Source organism: Vicia villosa, unplaced genomic scaffold, assembly GCF_029867415.1.
Source record: "Vicia villosa cultivar HV-30 ecotype Madison, WI unplaced genomic scaffold, Vvil1.0 ctg.000068F_1_1_2_unsc, whole genome shotgun sequence".
Taxonomy (NCBI): Eukaryota; Viridiplantae; Streptophyta; class Magnoliopsida; order Fabales; family Fabaceae; genus Vicia; species Vicia villosa.
Window position 1 is genome coordinate 152754 of NW_026704995.1, and position 21213 is coordinate 173966.

The 21213-nt window shown below is 34.0% G+C and overlaps 3 protein-coding genes across 6 annotated transcripts; 1 reads left to right on the forward strand and 2 right to left on the reverse strand.

Annotated features, from left to right (window-relative positions):
* Positions 1 to 2711: 2711 nt before the first annotated feature.
* LOC131623460 (uncharacterized) lies at positions 2712 to 3699 on the reverse strand. The gene is made up of 2 exons (XM_058894470.1): positions 3450 to 3699; positions 2712 to 2914 (listed from the first exon to the last, which is right to left on the reverse strand). The coding sequence occupies exons 1-2, from the start codon at positions 3697 to 3699 to the stop codon at positions 2832 to 2834; spliced, it is 333 nt and encodes a 110-aa protein (XP_058750453.1). The 3' UTR covers positions 2712 to 2831.
* A 222-nt stretch (positions 3700 to 3921) lies between these two features.
* Positions 3922 to 6761, reverse strand: LOC131623463 (uncharacterized). Its single transcript, XM_058894472.1, has 2 exons — positions 5789 to 6761; positions 3922 to 3926 (listed from the first exon to the last, which is right to left on the reverse strand). Exons 1-2 carry the CDS (start codon positions 6759 to 6761, stop codon positions 3922 to 3924), a joined length of 978 nt encoding a protein of 325 aa, XP_058750455.1.
* Positions 6762 to 7156: 395 nt separating this feature from the next.
* LOC131623461 (uncharacterized) lies at positions 7157 to 11022 on the forward strand. 4 transcript variants are annotated; one of them, XR_009290234.1, is made up of 5 exons: positions 7157 to 7591; positions 8556 to 8684; positions 8771 to 8872; positions 9165 to 10302; positions 10685 to 11013. XR_009290234.1 is itself a non-coding variant. In XM_058894471.1 (2 exons), exons 1-2 carry the CDS (start codon positions 9170 to 9172, stop codon positions 10805 to 10807), a joined length of 333 nt encoding a protein of 110 aa, XP_058750454.1. In that variant the 5' UTR covers positions 8888 to 9169; the 3' UTR covers positions 10808 to 11022. The 4 variants fall into 4 exon arrangements, 1 of the variants encoding a protein (XP_058750454.1); XR_009290236.1 differs by lacking the exon at positions 10685 to 11013 and having other exon boundaries at positions 9165 to 9379; positions 9503 to 10677; XR_009290235.1 differs by lacking the exon at positions 10685 to 11013 and having other exon boundaries at positions 8556 to 8680; positions 9165 to 10677.
* Positions 11023 to 21213: the final 10191 nt, after the last annotated feature.

Here is a 21213-nt window from a genome sequence, read left to right on the forward strand (position 1 = left end):
CATCATTTGCTTTCTTCTGGAATCAGAGTTTGTGATTTGCTTTGTTCATCAGAGTTTCCAGCGTTTGGTGCAAGTTAGAACTTCAATAATTCAGACTATGGAAGTTCCTTAGAGCGTGATACCTTTAGAGCTTCAGAGCTTGCTTCTAATAGTCATGATCTGATAACTTCAAGACCATGTTCTGATGTCTTAAAGATCATGTTCTGATGTAGCCATCCAGAAAATCTGGGTCAGAGCATCTGAAAGATAAGATATTGCATACTCTTTTACACTTTTCTTGAAATGGAAAAAGTAACTTATTAGAGTACCACATTGTCTTATACAAAATTCATTTCTAATGTTATCATCAAAACTAGAAAATATGATCAGAACATTTCATGTTCTAACAATCTCACCCTTTTTGATGATGACAAAAACATATAGAATTGATATGAATTTGTATCCATAATAAAGATGAAAGTGACAGCAAACAGATATAGCAATGCAAACTAATCAGAATGTATAGAATAATCTCCCCCTGAGATTAACACTCTCCCCCTGAAATTAATACCAGATGAATTTAATATAAAAGGACTTCCCTGAGTATTTTCCATTTCAGAAGAGACTTTAAAGTTGAGCTTTATCTGAAGATGATTCGGAGCTTTCTTTCAAAGCTTCCTTTGGACATCATCAAGGCTTTGAATTTTCTTTAGAGAGCTAGCGTATCAGAGCATCAAATTTTGTTTGCTTCAGATCTTTGAAATTTCATTCATAGATTTTAAGATCTTCAGAGCATCAAAATACGTTTCTCACTTAAGCAAAATAAAATATGTTTCTCCTCTAATTGAGATCTTCAGAGCATTACATTCCTGCAAAAAACTTTCAAATGCAGAACTTTGCAATTTTTGTTAGAACAAAAATGTTTGAGACTTAAGCCTGACAATTGATATAATAAAATCAATTCAGTAATACGTTTCTCCCCCTTTTTGTCAGACATCAAAAAGAATAATAAAGATTCAGATGAAAACAAATAATGAAAGGGAAAGAAGAAATATTTCATTAATGATCAGAGAGAAAAAGAACAAAACATATGCAGAAACAACAAAATCCTAAAAACATAAAGACTAGGAAAGCTTGGAGGCTAAGAGGGATAGCATTTGCTTGATCTCAGATGTATCTTCGGCTTGCTTCTTAGAAGTCTCTTTAGACTTCTACATCCAAGTTCTGATCTCTTGATTGGTGTTTTCTTGTTTTGCCAGACGATCAAACACAACTTCCTGATTCCTCTGGAGTTCCTTCAGAGTATTCCACACTTCAGAACTTGAAGGAACTTCAGGTGATGAATGGGCTGAGGCTGATAGAGCAGCTGGTGGAGCAACAGGATTAGACTCAAACCAAGATAAGAGAGTTTCCATGTCTCCTGTCAAAAGAACAAAATCCTTAGGAGCAAAAGGATATTGTTTTGGTCTCCACACCACCATAGGCAGAGGCTGATCAATCTCCATCTCATCAGATTCAAAATTCATCTCATCAGCTTCAGAGGATTCTGCCTGCACAGGCTTCCAATTCCAAACATTCTGAAGTTCCTTCAAATTTCCAAAGTCTAGAGCCAGGCCAGCAGGAGCAGGAGCTTCAGAAACACAGACATTTTGAAGATCCAGAATATCAGCTTGCAGATCCTTGGAGAAAGCGTTCCAGAGCTTTCCAGCAGCCACATGATCTAGCTTATGATCATAGGCAGCCTTCAGATTTTCCAACCAATTCCGTACCCTGTAGTTAAGCAACTGAAAACCTGAATCAACAGAGGGTGGGGTTGAGTTGGGTTTGATGATGGTAATGGGGTATTGGGGGTTAGAAATAAGGTAAGGTGCAGAAGGTCTGTCAGGAAGGAGAAGTGGAGTGGGTGAGATGGGAGAAGATTCTTCTTCATGATCAGAGTCTAATACAATGTCTGTTGGATCATATGAAGGTGTTGGGTTGCGAGGGTTGTGAAAGAGAGAATCAGAGGATGATGGAGAGGATGGGTCAGAAAAATCACAGAAGACAGGAATGTCTACTGCTGGTTGGGTTTCAGGTGTTTGAGATATTGGTTGCGGTTGGGGTGCAGAAGATTGAGGTTCAGAGGATGGAGGTTGTGTAGTGGAGAAAATGTTTTCAGAGAGTAAGGTTGGGAATATGATAGTTAGAGGTGGAGGGTTGAGAATGATGGGTTCAGAAGGTTGAGCATAATGTTTTCCTTTGGAAGAGGTGGAGGTAAATGATGGAAATTTAGAAGATTGTTTTTGTTTTGGGGGAAGTTCTAGTTCAAGTTCATATTCTAGAATAGAGTCATTTATTGAATCTATATCATCTATCAGTTTCCTAATGGATTGAGATGACCTAGGTAGTTTCAGGGTGTCGCACCCTAATTTTTGACCTACGCATTTCATCCATTCTTGGTCGTGTCGCATCTGTATTTCATTTAATTTAGTTTTAGCATATTTTGCATATTTTTCAAATGAAATAGACTTTTAATAAAGTCAACAAAAATAGTTTTCGTTTTGCTTTTTTTTCATCTTTGCATATTCTTATCCTAGTTACCATTTATCTGGGTTTTTACGACTTTTGTTTCTTTTATTATTATTATTATTATTATTATTATCTTGATTATTATTATTAGATTCTTTTTTAGAAAAAGTATATAACACAAAAAATGATTTTTACAATTTAGGCCCAATTTATAAAAGCCCCATTTCTTTTTTTGATTTCTTTAACTTTAGTACAAGTCAAACAAAAAGATATAAACAAAAAAAGATTTGTCTTTCACGTTTGTTCTCTGCACATCACCATGTTACTTCACTATCCCAAGCCAGCTAGCTACCCATAACCAAACAAAAAGCCTGCATTTTCTGAACATAAAACGCCAACATTTGCACCAATTTGTTCAACACAAGACCTGCACAGAAAAGAAGCAAATTCAGCTTCCATAAAAGTTCAAATCTCATCCCAATTTTCCCCCCAAAACCATTCCAATCCTTCTATATAACAGAGACGAAAAAAGAGAACAAGGAAGAAAAATGACAAAAAAAACTCTGCATTCTGCGTTGAAATTCATACTCTTCCTCCAAACACAACAAAAGCACCATAACATACCACAACTTCATCATATAATACCTCCAATCTTCCACTTTCATACCTCACCACGATCTGCATAACCTGCAGACTCATCACAAACAGATCACACAATACAAAGACAAATCCCATGAACATCATCTTCATTGTCGCAACTGTATTACAATTTAACACCATCCTCAACACTTCACCACACACATCTCTATCATAGCTTTAGCGAGTTTTCGATTCCACTTGTAATCAAGACACGGTTCAACTCAACACACTTCACCCACACCGCAACTGTATTCCACAAATCACGTAACCACCAGTTCCGCGCACAACAACAACTGCAGAACCAAATCACAAAGGAATCGCACCTTCATAGTCGAGCAGCACGCAGCGAACAACAGCTTCATCTCCGACGGAAACTCTTTGATCGAAGGAAGAGAAAGTTGCGCGCCTGAGTACGCCGGATTCGTCATCGGAAAATCTCCTCCGATTTGGTATGGTTCTGAACCTTTCATTTTCATTTACCTTGTGTTGTTGTTGAAGCGTGAGCAGAGAAGAGATGTTGTTGTTGTTTCGTGTGAGAGAAGAGAGTGGGGCCGAGTAAAAGAAAAATAACATGGGCGGCCGTTTTCTTTTTTTCTTTTTAGAATTATTAGGGTTTGTTGTTGTTTGAGGTGGCCGAGTGGGCCAAACCATGAGGCCCAACTATGACTTTGAACATCCTCCGATCCAGTGCACCTCCTAGGGGTTTGTTTCAGATTATTTTTGGGCCTCCCTTTTGAGCCCAATACCTTCTCTAGTTAATTGCACCTCTTTGTTAATTTTATTGTTACTTTTAAATTACTCTAAAATTTTTTTAGTCTTTTCTCATTCATATAAAAAAAATACAAAAAAATATATTTTATGTTTAGATTTTATTATTATAATTAAAAATCCAAAAATATAGTTTATTTCTAGATTTTAGTATTATTATTAAAATACCAAAAATATTTTCCTATATTAGGTTAATCTTAATCCAAAAGTTAATAAATCTTGGTTCAACGCCAAGTCGTCTCAATAATTTTTTGGTCCAACGCCGAGTAGATTTAAGTAATTTCTCGATCCAACGTCGAGTTCCTTCTTTTAAACTTTCTTTAAATCAAACCGAAAGATCTTGTGACAAGAAGTGCACACCTCTTGAATACCTTGATCTCTCGAATCAAAATACCATAATCAAACCGAAAGACCTTGTGACAAGAAGTGCACACCTCTTGAATACCTTGATCTTTTAAACTAAAACACATTAATAAAATCAAAGTGATTAAGTGACAAGGGGTGAACACCTCTTGAATACCTTCGATCCTTGGAATCAAACAATAAAATGCTTTCTTAAATAAATCGAGAAATCAAGTGACAAGAAGTGCACACCTCTTGAATACCTTGATTTTCTTGAACCAAAACTCTTTAATTAATCAAAGTGATCCTGTGACAAGAAGTGCACACCTCTTGAATACCTTGATCCTTTGAATCAAAATACATTAATCAAACCGAAAGATCCTGTGACAAGGGGTGAACACCTCTTGAATACCTTGATCTTTCGAATCTTTTTTAATCAAATCAAAATGATTAAGTGACAAGGGGTGCACACCTCTTGAATACCTTGATCTTTTGAAACTAAAACACATTAATCAAACCGAAAGATCTTGTGACAAGAAGTGCACACCTCTTGAATACCTTGATCTCTCGAATCAAAATACCATAATCAAACCGAAAGACCTTGTGACAAGAAGTGCACACCTCTTGAATACCTTGATCTTTTGAATTAAAATACATTAATTTTCAAGGACAACAAGTGACAATGGGGCTCGCTCCTGTTCAATACCTTGGGTAAAGACGCGCTAGGTGAACACCTATGCTCAATCCTTTGCTAAATGTCCCCTTTAAAAACACAACCTCAATTTCATTCAACCTTTTTGCCTTATGGCTTTTAAAACTCTTCTCATAAACGAGACACTTATTCAATTTCAATACGAACATGCTTCCACATGTGAAGATCGAACATCTTCCACTCGAATGCGATGATGGCCAAAATCATGTCTTATCTTGATTTAGTCATCCATTCTTGTAGTGATATCATATCCATGTACGCGTAGTATTTCCATTTGAAAGCGATCGAGTACCTCTCGCTAAAATCAACCAACAAACTTTTCATGGTTCCTCGCCCGAACTACGATTGCTCTGACTTTCCCATTGCACTAGGGAATATGTAGGCACAAGATACAAACGTCTTGGCGAGCATAATAATAAAAAATCTTTTCTTTTTTCTTTATAATAATAAAAACGCTAAAAAACATTTCTTTCATCTTTTCTCGATTAATAAGCTAAAGAACACAAACATCATGTAAACACTCAAACACGAAACTAACTAAATGGGTCCCATCGAATACGATGGAAGTGAGGGGTGCTAATACCTTCCCCTTGCTTAACCGACTCCCGAACCCTAATTTGGTTACGAACGACCATCTTATCTGTTTCTTTTTATTTCGTGGGTTTTATCGATATTTTCCCTTTCCTTCTTGGAATAAATAAAGTTCGGTGGCGACTCTGTTGACACTTCGAGCGCGCGATTCCGCTCGAGTCACATTTTTACCGCTACACAGGGGGTCTGGGTTATCTGTTGCTACAGCTTCAGAAATATTAACAGGTACAGAATTAGAAATAGAAATACCTGAAGTTTTCTTCTTCTTCTTAGTCTTTGTGGAAGGACCTTCTCCTATTGTCTTTCTCTTCTTATGAGCTTTCTGAACATCCAGAGAAGGAAGATTTCTGCTATGCAACCATGCTGGATCAAACTCTGTATCATCCTTCAAGCAAGACTCCAGATAATAGAGAATGAATTTAGGATGCTCTTCCTTGAAAAGCATCTGGAAGTCATCAACAGGAATTCTTCTATTCATAATTTCATTTACCACTCTGGGCTGAGAGGTAACACTGGTAATCAACTTCATCTTCTTCAGAGTGTGAGCAGTCAGAGTACTCCCACACGTAGCTGCCAGATCCTGAACTGCTCCAGCTTCTCTCAGAGAATCTATCAACGCAGATTCTGTCAGAATATCTGAGATGAGCCTTCCCAGAGGGATGATGTTCCTCTTGATCTTCTGATTTTTCAACTTTACTTGTTCTCGAGAATCCTTCACATGATTCCGCATATACATGAACAGAAGATAAGGTAGATCAATCCTCTGGCCCTTGCCTATGCAGTACAGAAGGTACTGTTGATCCTGGTTGATGTAGGTGGGAGAAACTGTAGCCTTTCTGTGATGAATACACCCCAGAAGAATCTTATCCCAGATTCTGTAGGGGGCCTTCAGATCCTTAGTGTTGTTTGAACCTTGCCCTGTTGTAAACACTTCAGAGTAAACTGCATCCCAGTCAGTTCTACCAGCAACTGCTCCTGTAGCACCACTCAAACCTTCAAGATTGAGTAACTTCCTTATAAGGTTTTCAGTAATGGAGACTTCTTGACCTAGAACTAAATAGATGATTTCTCTAGGTGTAAGAGTTGCGTGAATCCAGAATTCCTTCACCAAATCTGGGTAGACTGGCCCAATGAGACGATCAAAGAAGACCTCCCAACCTTGAATCAGCATGTTTGATTTCAAATTAAACTCATGTTCCCGGAGATGATCAAAATCCACCATGAGTTCACATAGAACTTCCAGTTCTGCAGTAGGGATGGGACATGTTCTTGCAGGAGGAGTGAACTTGAGTGGTTGTTATCACTACAACATTTTAACCCTATGGCAACGCCTGATTTTAGGATGGTAAAAATGTCGTTCTCGTAGAGAGTAATAGGCAACAAATTTTATACTTCCGTTGTGGTAAGATATTTATTTCTTTTAAATTTTATGCAACGGCTTGAAAACGTTCTAGTAGACCATAAAGAGAACGGTCTTAGCTAAAAACGGGTTGAAACCGTGTACTACTATAGTTTTATAGTATTTAATAAAATATTTATTATATGCAAAATGTGGAATCGAACAGAGGTCTTTAATCTTACTGAAAGCTAAAAGCAAAGTAGAGCGCGAAAACAAAATTCCAGCCGTTCCTTTTCCAAAAATTGAGCGCTAAAAACAAAATCATCCCTCCCCGGTTCCTAACCCTTTCGCGACTATTCTACTTCTTGATAACAATCATTCCTAATCAAAACTGTCACAAACCCTTTTCTCCTTCAAGCTAAACAAACAAAGCAATCTCCCACAAACCCTAACCCTTTTTTTCTTTAAGCAAATCAATCAGAACACATGATTCCCTCTCGTTTGTGCTTACCAATTGGATCTCCTGTGTATGCGAAGGTTAACGAAGAAAGAAGGTTAACGAAGAACACTACGCTCACTCGCGAACGAGGGTTTTCGAAGCTCACACAATTAACTCACTCTTGGTTCTTCTCATACCAGAGTCCCTCTCGCCAGTCTCTCTCAAGTCGGTCTCGTCACTTGTTAGTTCAACCTGTTTATCTTTCCTTATCCAGGTAATCTTTAATTTGTACCCTTTTCTCATCTCTCTTGCCTGATTTCTTGCTAGGGTTTAACTAATAAAATGATTGGTGGAATCACTTCATAAATCGAAACTATGTTATTTTGAATTGTTGATTTTTTAGGGTTTAAGATTTTTAGAAATTGGTGTTGTGGGAGTCACAGTTGGGCTTTTGACTCAACTTTAGGGTTTGTTGTTTAACATAGCGAGATGCATGAAATATGAATCACAAATACATTATTATTTGTGTAAATCATGAAGGAAATATATCTTTTCTTATTATCTTATGAGAACTCGGGATAACAGGGGCAGCTTTTTTTTCTTCTAATTGAATGATCACTGTTATAAGTCACCTACTGGCATACTGTGACTGTTTTTTAGAAAATGGTAAATGTTCAACTCAGGGAACTAGTTCAAATACTAAAAGAGATCATGTAGGAAAGGTTTCCTAGTGGAAATGGTTACAAAAATCAACTCTGAATGAAGTTATAATATAATTTTCTGCATGTATCAGGCATTTTACTCCTACTGATTTTCATAGGTATCTTTAACTTTAATCTATGGCACAATGGAGTTATGTGTACATTTTAATTATGAAATTTGAGTTTTGTTAATGCAAAATGTTCTTTGGGCATCGATCAATGGATGTTGGCTGATTTACTTAGTGAAGCATGATTTGTATTCATTAATAAGTTAATTTGGGTGGAAATTAATAAGAGTTGTGTGCTGATGGGTTGTTCGGAGTTTTTGCTAATCGAAAATTTCTTTGCTGGTTTGCTTGTTTGAGCTGTTATAATGCTGCCAGGCAGCTGTCTTTTGTTTACTTTGTCTGGTTTTTTTTGGTATAGTTTCTATAATTGCATATTTTTTATTTTGTTATTTATTATGTTGTCTGATTTTTATGTTATAGTTTCTATATCATTGTGATTTTAGCAGTAGTTTGGCTTCTTGTTTTGCAGCACGGTAAGAAAAGAAACTTGAAGCTACACCTGACGGGGCTGAGTTTCAAGAAAAGCTAACTCGTGTTGCCGCAATAAGTACCCACAAAATTTTCTCATAAGCTCCGGTTTGCTTTACAATTTTAGTAGGTATTATTTAACTGTATTTAATACTTCATTTGAGTAACCAATCACCACTGTCCTCAATGAGCTTAAAAATTCTTCTGTTTGCTCAGTTTCCAATTAGGATATACTTGGAACAATTTATTCGTGCGGTAAACCATCCTCCAGTGCAGGAACATATCAAAGAAATGCAATAAAGATACAAAGGAAGAAAGGTATATCTATTGCTTCTTAGTAAAGTGTTTAAATCATATAAGTTATTCTACTCCTTGGTCATATTTATTTTGAAATATATCCTGATAACATAACTGGACAGAATAACATAATGATAAAAAATACCAATACAAAGCTTAGTGTGAAAGCTAACTATGAACATATTCTACTAAGTGTCTTCTTTGGTATCATGGGCCAAAAAATTCAAAAGAAAAGATGGTTTATTGTTCATTATAGCAATGTCTTTATAGGCTAACTACTATACTAATACTAACATCTTTGTGGGTATCGAAGGTCTCATGAATGTATTGTGGAATTTGAAAGCGTGTAGAACATTACTGAGGACTAGTGTAGAACACGGTGAAGGTACCATTTCGAGCCTAGATGGCATAGGACAAAGAACTGCTTTACAAAACTCTGGTGGAGCTAAGATGTTTGAAATTGATGGAGAGCCTCTATTTGAGACTAAATCACTGCACGACATGATTCAGTTGTTTCACATAGCTCAGGTATGACTTGATAGGAACTAGGTACAATTCCTTAAAATTAAGCAGACATTTATTGTTTGTTATTTGCTTTTGAGCCTCTTGAAACAACCTCTTTATTTGACGAGCATAGCCCATCTTAAACAGGTGATGATTTGGTTTTATTGGTATCTTTATTGAAGTGGAGGGACGTGTAAATACAAATTCTGTTATGGATTTATTTGGGCTATTTTAGATGTTCAGGAATGCTATTTACATTGTAGTTTAAATTAAATATATAAAACTACACGTTCTAACAGTGTCTGTTGACATGTTTGCCAAAGTATTGATGAGAATAATAGTGGAACAGTAAACAAGACATGGACACATACTAAATCTATGAGCTCTTTGTTTTGCAAGCACCAAAAATAACTTATGGATTCATTTTATGTTTATATGCTGTCATTGATGCCCATATCTAACACTAAGGTGAAACTGTACCTCTATTGTTACTCTGGTTGGTGATTTATTGTTAGACAAATGTAAATATTTCTAATTGCGTACAATTACATCTTATAAACTAGGTAGTTTTTTTTAGTGTACATGTATTATCTTGAAAGTGCAGGCAAAATCGAGCATGTTGATTGTGCTATTAGAGTTTGAACTCATGTTAGGTGTGAAAGAGATGTGTTCATTTTTAAAATGTTGAATAATTGTTTATTTTTTTGTTGAACCTGTTGAGGTAAGCATTTATAAGTTTATAATTATAGTAAAGCGATATATAATTCACAGCCACTGGTAAAATATGTGGTTGATAATTGATACTTTTGACTTAAACTTTTGCTTTCTATTACCATTCGACATGTAATTTCTTTGGTCTGGTCCATGTTGGTATGAGGAATACTAGAGTCATCTCTTTATGCTAGTGGAAGATGTGTATTCTACAAGGAGTCTCTCTGCTGCTTCTGGTATGATCAAGAATTATTACGAGCTGTAGGGAAGATTCTGTTCATGAATGAAATTGATAATTCTCAATCATATTAGTCATTTTGGTTAAGTCAATTGACCTTGAGAAATGATCTCAAAATGAGTAACAAGCTTGAGAATTTTCATATTCAGAAATCATTTTGGAATTTTATTAGATTTAGGGACCAATGGCAATGGAAACGATCATTTCTAAATTACAAGATTTTCAAATATAGGGACCAATGGCAATGATAGTGTTACTTTGACGAGAATTTTCACATTCAACTAATTAACCTTAAATCATTAGCTAATATATATTTTCTTAATTTCAAGTTATTACTTTAGTCTAATGTTGATGATTATTTTGCCTTTTTTGTCACACAGATGAGGAGCAGTTTTGTGCTAGAATCAAGATTTGTAGTTCATTGTTGGATTTGTAGTTCTTGGACTTTTATTAATCATTCAGTAGGTTTCAATAGCAATGATGCTACAATCTTGTCAACTTAATAGCGTTGGAATTGATTGAGCTTTGCAATGTAGAGACTTGACTTGTAATGTTCCTAACACATGTAAGGATTTGACTTGTAATTTCTTTTTATTTGAAGATGAAGAGACTTAAATGAGATGTAGATGTTTAAGTTTTTTATTTTAATAGATGTTAATGGTCTTTTTAAAGATGTTAATTTGATTATGGATAATGTTGACATAAGGATATATATATATATATACATATATATATATATATATATATATTATGTTATGTTATTTTTAAAATTTATATCTTGTTAAAACTATTGTTATTTAAGTCTAACAATAATTATTTATGAAGTTAATAAAAAAATTGATTTTTTAATTTTGTAAAATTGAAAGAATTTCATTCATTGCAACGGGGATAAACTGCTGTTGTAGCTCCCAAAACTGTCGCTATAGGGGCTGAAGAAGTGATGGATATATATCCTCTTGGAACGGCTTGAAAACTAGCAACGTTTATTAACCGTTGTGCTGGTTTCTAGCGAAAAATTTATGTAAAATATACCAATAGCAACGGTTGTAACATGAGAACGAAAAGAAACCGTTGCTTTTGAAAACCGTTCTAAAAAGATATAAAAAACAACGGTATCTACATGGCGTTGCGGTTGGTGCAAAAAACCGTTCCCAAAAGCTAAGACAACGCCTCAGTTCGGCACGGCCTAGAAACCGTTCTCGTAGACTATGGCAACGGTTTATTAAGGTTTCGCAACAGTTTTCAGCCGTTTTCGTAGGATCAAAATGTTGTAGTGTATTGCTCTTGCTGAGAAGAAGGTTGCTTTGATGATGAGGAAGCCATTGAAGAGGAAGAACTGAGATGTCTTTTAGGTTTAAGGTTTTGGTAGAGACGAAAGAGAGAAGAAAAATGCATAAACGGAGAAGGAGAGAAAAGAGGGAAAATGAAATTGAAACGAAAATATAAAGAGACGGATTTGAAAGAAAATTCAATAGAATTCTGAATGAGGGACAGTTACAGAATATGAATCAATTTCATTAATGATGAATGAAATTAATGGGGAGTAACATAAGATTTGAAAAGATTTTGCACAGTTACCTAGGGCGGTGTCTCATCAACTGCACGCATGCTTGTCCCTTCAGATTAGATGAACACGTGGTCATCATCTTGGGGTAATTGGTGACACCTGTTTTGCTTTAACAGAAGTTTTGAGTCATACTAGGCACAATAAACGTTAGTGATAATAATTTCAGAGTGTCCTTATGAACAAACACAATCAGAACATCTGATAAGAAGAAAAAATAAATAAGAACATATTCTTCAAACTGAAAACATATCAGAGCTTCACAAGCACTTCATTCTGGGCAAAAATCCATGCCAATATTCTTCAGAATGAATTTAAATCTATCTTCAGCAATGGGTTTTGTAAATATATCATCCCATTGATGGTATGTATCTATAAAGTTTAAAGAGAGAACACCCTTCTGAATATAGTCCCTAATAAAATGATGCTTAATCTCTACATGCTTAGCTTTAGAATGTAAAATAGGATTTTTAGAAAGACAGATAGCAGAAGTATTATCACAGAATATAGGAATGCTACTCTCATATATTTGATAGTCTTCTAGCTGACTTTTCATCCAGAGCATTTGTGTACTACATCTAGCAGCAGCTACATATTCTGCTTTAGTTGTAGACAATGCAATTGTGGCTTGTTTCTTGCTGTACCAGGAGATTAGATTTCTTCCCAGAAACTGACAGCTTCCAGAAGTACTTTTCCTTTCAACTCTATCTCCAGCGTAGTCAGCATCACAATAACCTACTAAGTCGAATTCTTCAGATCTTCTGTAAGACAAACCAACGTTAGTAGTACCTTTCAGATACCTAAGAATTCTCTTAACAGCAGTTAAGTGAGATTCTATGGGATCTGATTGGAATCTAGCACACAAACAGACACTAAATAAGATGTCAGGCCTAGAAGCAGTCAGATAGAGAAGAGATCCTATCATACCTTTGTAGGTCTTCTGATCTACTTTCTTACTTACCTCATCCTTACCTAAATTTCTAGTTGGATGCATTGGAGTTTTAGCTTCCTTACAGTTTGATAATTTAAACTTCTTCAGAAGTTCCTTGACATACTTCTTCTGATGTATGTAAGACCCTTCAGAGGTTTGGTTTATTTGAATGCCTAGAAAGTATTTTAGCTCTCCCATCATGCTCATTTCAAATTCTGCCTGCATAGACTTAGCGAAATTCTTTCCAAGAGAGGCATTAGATGTACCAAAAATAATATCATCAACATAAATTTGAAAAATTAAAATATCCTTTTTAAATGTTTTACATAAGAGAGTTGTGTCTACTTTTCCTCTTGTGAAACCATTATCTAGAAGGAAAGAACTTAATCTTTCATACCAAGCTCTGGGAGCTTGCTTCAGACCATATAATGATTTTTTAAGTTTGAAAACATGTTATGGAGACTTAGAGTCTCCAAAACCAGGAGGTTGGTGAACATAAATTTCTTCATCTATATAAGCATTTAAAAATGCACTCTTAACATCCATCTGATAAAGAGTGATGTTATTTTGAGTGGAAAATGAAATTAATAATCTTATAGACTCTAACCTGGAAACTGGTGCAAAGGTTTCATTATAATCAATACCTTCTTGTTGACTATAACCTTGAGCAACCAGTCTGGCTTTGTTTCTGATTACTTCACCTTTTTCATTTAGCTTGTTTCTGAAAACTTACTTTGTTCCAATAATGTTAAATCCTTTAGGTCTTGGAACCAGATCCCACACATCATTTCTTGTAAACTGATTTAACTCTTCTTGCATTGCAATAATCCAATCAGCATCTTCCAGAGCTTCATCAACAGATGTTGGCTCAATCAAAGACACTAATCCAAACAGAGACTATGTGTTGTTCTTTAGAAATGATCTTGTTCTGATGGGATCATCTTTCTTTCCAATAATGACATCCTCTGGATGAGCTGAGTTGATTCTTGAAGATCTTCTAACTGCTGGTTCTTCAAATATTCTTAGATTCTCTAAAGAAGCAGCAACTTGATCTTCTGAATCATTCTTTCCTCTGGGCTCTTCATGATCTGGATCAAATATGTCTATATCTGCAAAGCTTACCATCAAATCTGACATTGATTGATTCCTCAACTATCAGAGTTTCAGTATTGTATACTCTGTAGCCCTTAGAGCGTTCAGAATATCCAAGAAGAAAACACTTCTGAGCTTTGGAATCAAACTTGTTCAGATGATCCTTAGTATTCAGAATATAACAAATACATCCAAAAGGATGGAAATATGAAATGTTGGGTTTTTTGTTCTTCCACAATTCATAAGGAGTCTTATTTAGAAAAGGTCTTATGGAGATTCTATTCTGAATATAACATGCTGTGTTAATTGCTTCTGCCCATAAATGTTTAGCCATATTAGTCTCATTCATCATGGTTCTGGCCATTTCTTAAAGAGTCCAATTCTTTTGTTCTACAACTCCATTTTGTTGTGGAGTTCTAGGACAAGAGAAATCATGGGAAATACCATTTTCTTCGAAATAAATTTCAAAGAATCTGTTCTCAAATTCGCCACCATGATCACTTCTGACTTTTATGATTTTACACTCTTTTTCAGATTGAATCTGTTTGCAGAAATCAAAGAACACAGAATGTGACTCATCCTTATGTTTTAAGAACTTTACCCATGTCCATCTACTGTAATCATCTACAATGACCAATCCATATTTTTTGCCTCTGATTGATGCTGTTTTGATTGGACCAAACAGATCAATATACAGAAGTTCTAAAGGCCTTGAAGAAGAAACAACATTTTTAGATTTAAAAGCAGATTTTGAAAACTTCCCTTTCTGACATGCTTCACAAAGAGCATCTGATTTATATTTCTGATTAGGGAGACCTCTGATCAGATTGAGTTTGTTAATCTGAGAAATTTTTCTCATGCTAACATGACCCAATCTTCTATGCCAGACCCACTGCTCTCCGTTAACAGAAAGAAGGCAAGTAACCTGCTGGTTTTTAAGATCTGAAAGATCAATCTTATAAATGTTGTTCTTTCTTTTTCCTGTAAATAGGATTGAACCATCCTTTTAACTAACAGCTCTACAGGACTCTTGATTAAAGATTATGTCATAACCATTGTCACTTAATTTATTTATGGACAATAAATTATGAGCTAATCCATCAACTAGCAAAACATTAGTTATAAAGGGAGAATTACCAATACCAATGGTTCCAGAGCCTATGATCTTTCCCTTCTGGTTCCCTCCAAACTTTACGTCTCCTCCAGATCTAACTTCCAGACTTTGGAACATAGACCTTTTTCCTGTCATGTGTCGTGAGCATCCAGAGTCCAGGTACCATGACATGTTTGTCCTTTGTGCTGTTAAGGAGATCTGCAAAATGAATTATTTTATCCTTAGGTACCCACATTCTCTTGGGTCCTTTGGGGTTAGTTTTTCTCACGTTCTGATTGAACTGAGGTTTTGCATAAGAAGTATCATAATGTGCAACAGAATATTTCCTAGTGTGCGTGACATGGAAATTCCTAGGATGTGATGTGTATTTAATATCATGTGAATGTCCATACTGAAATTGTTAATACAACGGTTTGTATTCAATAACCATCTTGTCAACAGGTTCCAGTTTATGTGGAACATTGCCCTCATATTCTATACCTATTCTTTTATTTCCACTAACACCATATATCATAGAGGCCATCTGACTTCTATCTATACTTCTAGATAGAAATTCCCTGAAACTCAAATCATATTCTTTAAGAATATTGTCAGTGCTTGGAATAGAAGTATCTGGACTAGAAGATGTTTTTAGAGTTTCAACATCTTTTGTTAGTTTTAAAACTTTTTCGTTGAGTCCAGAATTTTCTATCTCAAGTTTCTTAGTTTCAGATGCAAAAGCCTTTTTGAGACTTTTGTATTTGATACTAAGTTTACTTTTCATTTCAAGAAGTTCTGAAAGACTAGAAACAAGTTCTTCTCTAGTTAGATCAGAAAATACCTCTTCAGAATCTGAGTCAGAGGCAGATTCTTCTTCACCATCTACAGTTGCCATGAATGCTATATTTGCTTGATCATCTTCAGAGTCAGACTCTTGATCAGAGGAATCTGAGTCATCCCAAGTAGCCATCATACCTTTCTTCTTCTCAAATCTTTTTCTGGGTTTTTCTCTTTGAAGCTTAGGACATTCATTCTTGAAGTGTCCTGGTTCTTTGCATTCATAACATACTATGCTTTTCTTTCCATATCTTTTGTGTCCAGAAGATTCTCCCTTTTCAGGTTTCTTGAAGCTTTTAAATCTTCTTTGCTTGTTTTTCCAGAGTTGATTTACTCTTTTAGAAAGAAGAGATAACTCATCTTCTTCTTCAGACTCTGAGTCGTCAGATCTTTCTTCTTTAGCCTGAAAAGCGTTAGTACAATTTTTATTGTTAGATTTTAAAGCAATAGATTTACCTTTCCTTTGAGGTTCATTTGCGTCAAGTTCAATTTCATGACTCCTTAGAGCGCTTATTAGCTCTTCAAGGGATACTTTGTTCAGATTCTTAGCTATCTTGAAAGCTGTAACCATTGGTCCCCATCTTCTGGGCAAACTTCTGATTATCTTCTTGACATGATCAGCTTTAGTGTATCCGTTGTCTAGAACTCTCAGTCCAGCTATCAGATTATGGAATCTAGAAAACATTGCTTCAATATTTTCATCATCTTCCATCTTGAAAGCCTCATATTTCTAGATGAGAGCCAGAGCAGTTTCTCTTGGGCTGACAAGTTCCTTTCATAGGCGCGAGAATGTGACCATTGAACAGCTCTGCATTTAATGCTTTGCGTGTACAGTACATGTTGCATTTAATGTTACATGCTTTTGTCAACTACCTTGAGCCTTGCTTCAACTTTTTTTTCTGACTTTGCCTTTTGTAGCCATGCTTGTAACATTCCTTTTGTCAGACACACAGACTAGCCTGTCTAGCTTTTCATCATTTTCTTTCTTCTGGAATCAGACTTTGTGATTTGCTTTGTTCATCAGAGTTTCCAGCGATTGGTGCAAGTTATAACTTCAGCGCTTCAGACTATGGAAGTTCCTTAGAGCGTGATAATTTTAGAGCTTCAGAGCTTGCTTCTAATAATCATGATCTGATAACTTCAAGACCATGTTCTGATGTCTTCAAGACCATGTTCTGATGTAGCCATCCAGAACATCTGGGTCAGAGCATCTGAGAGATAAGATATTGCATACTCTTTTACACTTTTCCTGAAATGGAAAAAGTAACTTATTAGAGTACCACATTGTCTTATACAAAATTCATTTCTAATGTTATCATCAAAACTAGAAAATATGATCAGAACATTTCATGTTCTAACACTATTAGCTAACCATATTTATTTTTGTGTAAGCAAGATATTATATAAGGGAGAACTAAGGGTTCTCCAACCTGTTTACACGAGGAACGGGCAAAACCCGACAAAAAAGAAAATTACCATCCAATTAAAACTACGAGTGAAATAATAATGGATCTTTACTAAACTCGTAAAAGGAATAATTAGAATGAGTAATTTTCCCGCAAAAAAGAAATAATAGCTAATCATATTTATGATGTGGTATTCCTTGGTTATGGTTGAATTTTAATTCAAAGATTTTTTTCAAAATTGACTTTTTAATATTAAAAGTTAATTTTTTTAAAAAATAATTTTTTGAGACTAATAATATTTAATATTAATTTTTTTTATGTGTGATAAGTTTGGTAAAATATAAATTGATCGTAAAAAAAATTACTTTTAACGTGAATATTATTGTTGAATAAATCATCATGTTATCAAAATTACTTTTTAACGTGAATATTACTGTCGAATAGATCATCATGTTATGTTTAGAAAAACATCACAACGATTTGTTTTTATAATCATTAAAAATAATAAAACAAAAGGAGTACTTTAGCAAGTTTGCCAAGTGTCACTCCCTTATGCTTTCTAACAATTTCTTTCCATTCTATTTATAGTAACTTCTAATTACTTCTTTATATTTTAAATTTTTATTTTTTATATTATTTAGTTATATTTATTTGTATGATTATTCTGTTTTGGGAATCTAAACTTTAGTTATTATGATACACGAGAAGTATTTACTGCTTGGACAATTGGGAAGCTCAAACGTCAGTTTCATCTCCCCTTCACCCAGAAAACAAACTTTCTGTTGGAATCTTTTGTTTCTTTTTATACACAAAATTAATTCAGACCTTTGTTTCTTTTTATACACAAAATTAATGTAATTGCTACTCAAGTATATTACCAAGGCTACTACTATCATTAATAATTTACCATCAACTTTTCATATTCTAAAATCTACAAATAGTGTGAAACCTCTAAATCAAAACTAATCTCCCATCGATCTCCAAGCGACTCTCTCTCTCTCTCTCTCTCTCTCTCTCACTCTTTCATTTCCTTTTTCTCTGCTTCACTTTTGCAACAAAAAAAAAACAAAACAAAAAACAGAACCATCGATCTCCCATCCCTCTCTCTCAATTTAGTTTTTCAAAGACACATTAACACAATCAAACACCAACAAACACACATACAAAACCAATACCCTCACCCCCACAAACCCAATAATCCCCCATTTCTCATTGTTTTTCAGAGGCTTTACAGAGTACAAGATTTCGAAATGGAAATTGTGAAATATTTGATTACTACATCACCAATGCGAGACGAAATAAGCCTAGGTATGTTTACTTCTGATTCTGCTTCTTCCTCTTCTTATGATCTTCTGCGTTGTAGGTCAGTTGTGTTTTGTGTTGGTGTATGCGTGAGATGTAGGATTCAAATGGCGTGGTTGTATGAATCTGTGCGGTAGTGAGGGTGAAATGTGAGGGGCTTCGTAAAATATGTTGGCTTGAAGTTGTCTTGTGGTTTGTGAGATTTTGTTTTTTTTTTTTTATTTTTCACCCGAGGTTTGTATGTATATAAGTATGATAATGCGAGAGGCTTTGAATTGTACGGTGGCTACAAGTTATTTTATGGTTTGTGAGATTTTCATTTTTGTATTTTTCACCTGAAATTTGTATATATTTATTAGTTACAGATTCAAATTTAGCTTCTTTTATTTGGAGTTGTTACTCTTTTATATGATTGAGTTGAATTCACATCGTGTAGCATACGGAGATTTAATTGAAATGCTATTAGGACATAAAGTAACTCATTTGGCTTTGAGAGCACTTGGAATCAATCAAGTGGTTTAATCTATTTTGCTTGAAGATGACTTGATCTATAATATTTATTTATGAATTTTTTTTCCAGCACAAAAGTATGTACAATGTGATGGCTATTAATGTGGTTTGTATTGATTTAGTTGTATTTATTTTATTGATTGAGTTTAAGTGGTTGATTGGTTAAGAAAGGAAGCTTATTGTGTTTAGTTGGTTTATTAAAGATTTGATTTTTCTTAGAAAAATCAAGAATTGTAATGTTTATGGCTGATTGTCTCGATGGATTTCATATAATGGATTCCAAAACAAATGTCTTTGTTGTAATTTATTTTTTTCTCATGCCATATCATATAATTCAATTCATTAAATTTAATCAATTATTATCAATTTTAGTTTTGTTCTTAAATCATTTACATTTAATGTAATTATAGTATGTTATATTTTCTAATTTTTGTTAATAAATTAAACAATTAATTTTAATTTCAATATTATATGATTTTTGTAAATTTATTAATTTTACAAAACTGTGATTTTAATAATTGTCACCTTAACAATTCTTATTTAGAAGTGATTATTTAATTGAAATATTAGGTATACAATTATTTTTTTTGTATTTATAACAAATGTTTTGTTTTAAATTTTAAATTTAGATCAATTCTAATTTTTTTATAACTCATTACAATACATCATATATCTAAGTCATATATTTTTTTAATTTCAACATAAAGAAAAACCCAAAGACACGTGCATACATATCAAAATTTATTAACATTTTACAAAAGAAAATATTAACATTAAAACAAAAAAATAATAACAAAAATATAATTTTTCAAGATCTTGCAAAGAAAATTTATTAATTTTAAAAACTATTGTGTATTTCTCATTTTAATTATGGTGTATTTCATGTTGTCTGAATTAGAAGAACTCAAATATTTCAAATATGTTGTTTGTGTTGTTTTTTATTTTCTCTTTTTTCTGATTTTTTCTATTAAATCCTCTTGGAATAAGAGGAAATAATTTAAATAAATGAATTAGAAAGTATTTTTTTAACATACAAAATTTTAACTCGTGCCACGCACGGGTATACACACTAGTGCTATCATACAATAGAAAAAGTAAGATGAGTACTTTGGCAAGTTTGCCACTTGGCATTCTCTCATGCTTTCTTCTATATTTTATTATTTTTATAAAAGGAAAGTTTGAATTAATTAAATATTATTATTTAATTAATTATTTTACTATTTTGTTAATACTAATAATAACCAGATTCACCTAGGACAATTCAATAGTCATATTTGAGAGATTTTTATATCGAGAAGCAAATTAACTTGGGAGAAGCAAATAAAAACCGAATAATTAACGTGGGAGAAGCAAATAAATGGTTCAGTTTTTTTTTGTTATCTATACAATTACAATGGATCAAGACCATTCATGCTTCAGACCATTCATTTCTTCATGCCTCTTCTCTCTTATTTCTTCAGACCACACAATTTTAGAACTCTTTATCTTCCTTAAAACCCTTTCATAATAAGATTTGTGTATTTTGATTACTCGATCTCGCTAGGGAATATGGTGATTTTTTACCTTCTTCTTCCCCCTCCACCAACAACCGCGACACTCCTTCCGCTGTCGTAGAAGTAAAGTAGATGACAAAAGGGTTTCTACACCGGTGAGATTGTTTCCCGCAGATTCCGAGAAAATCATTTGCAATCTAACATCGTGATGACATTCAATGGTTTCTGATCTAAAATGATTTTCGGCAATATCTCTTTTTTATTTAATTTTTTTTCAGATTATGATGTAATTGAATATAATACTGAATGGAAAAAACTTGACAGGTAAAAAATTTCTCCTAATTTGTTTGTTTAAACGTCAAACAATGGTTTTATATTTTGTAATTTTGTTTCTCTGGTATTTGAGATTTAGGGCCTTTGTATACACGATCCGGTTTCAGTTTTGGATTTTTACTCTTACGAGTTCCAATAGCCAAGGAATACAACTTTCCTCTTTGTTAATCAAATCAAATTCATCCTCCTCGTTGATCCTTGAGTTGTCATTTACTATTTTTTTATAGGAGTTTTTAGAATGCTTTTGAAAATATACTTGGTGAAATAACTAATGTATATTTTGTGATAAGCTGCAGATGGTGTGCGTGTAGGATTCAAGGCAATTGGTATATGATGTGTGGTTGTCTA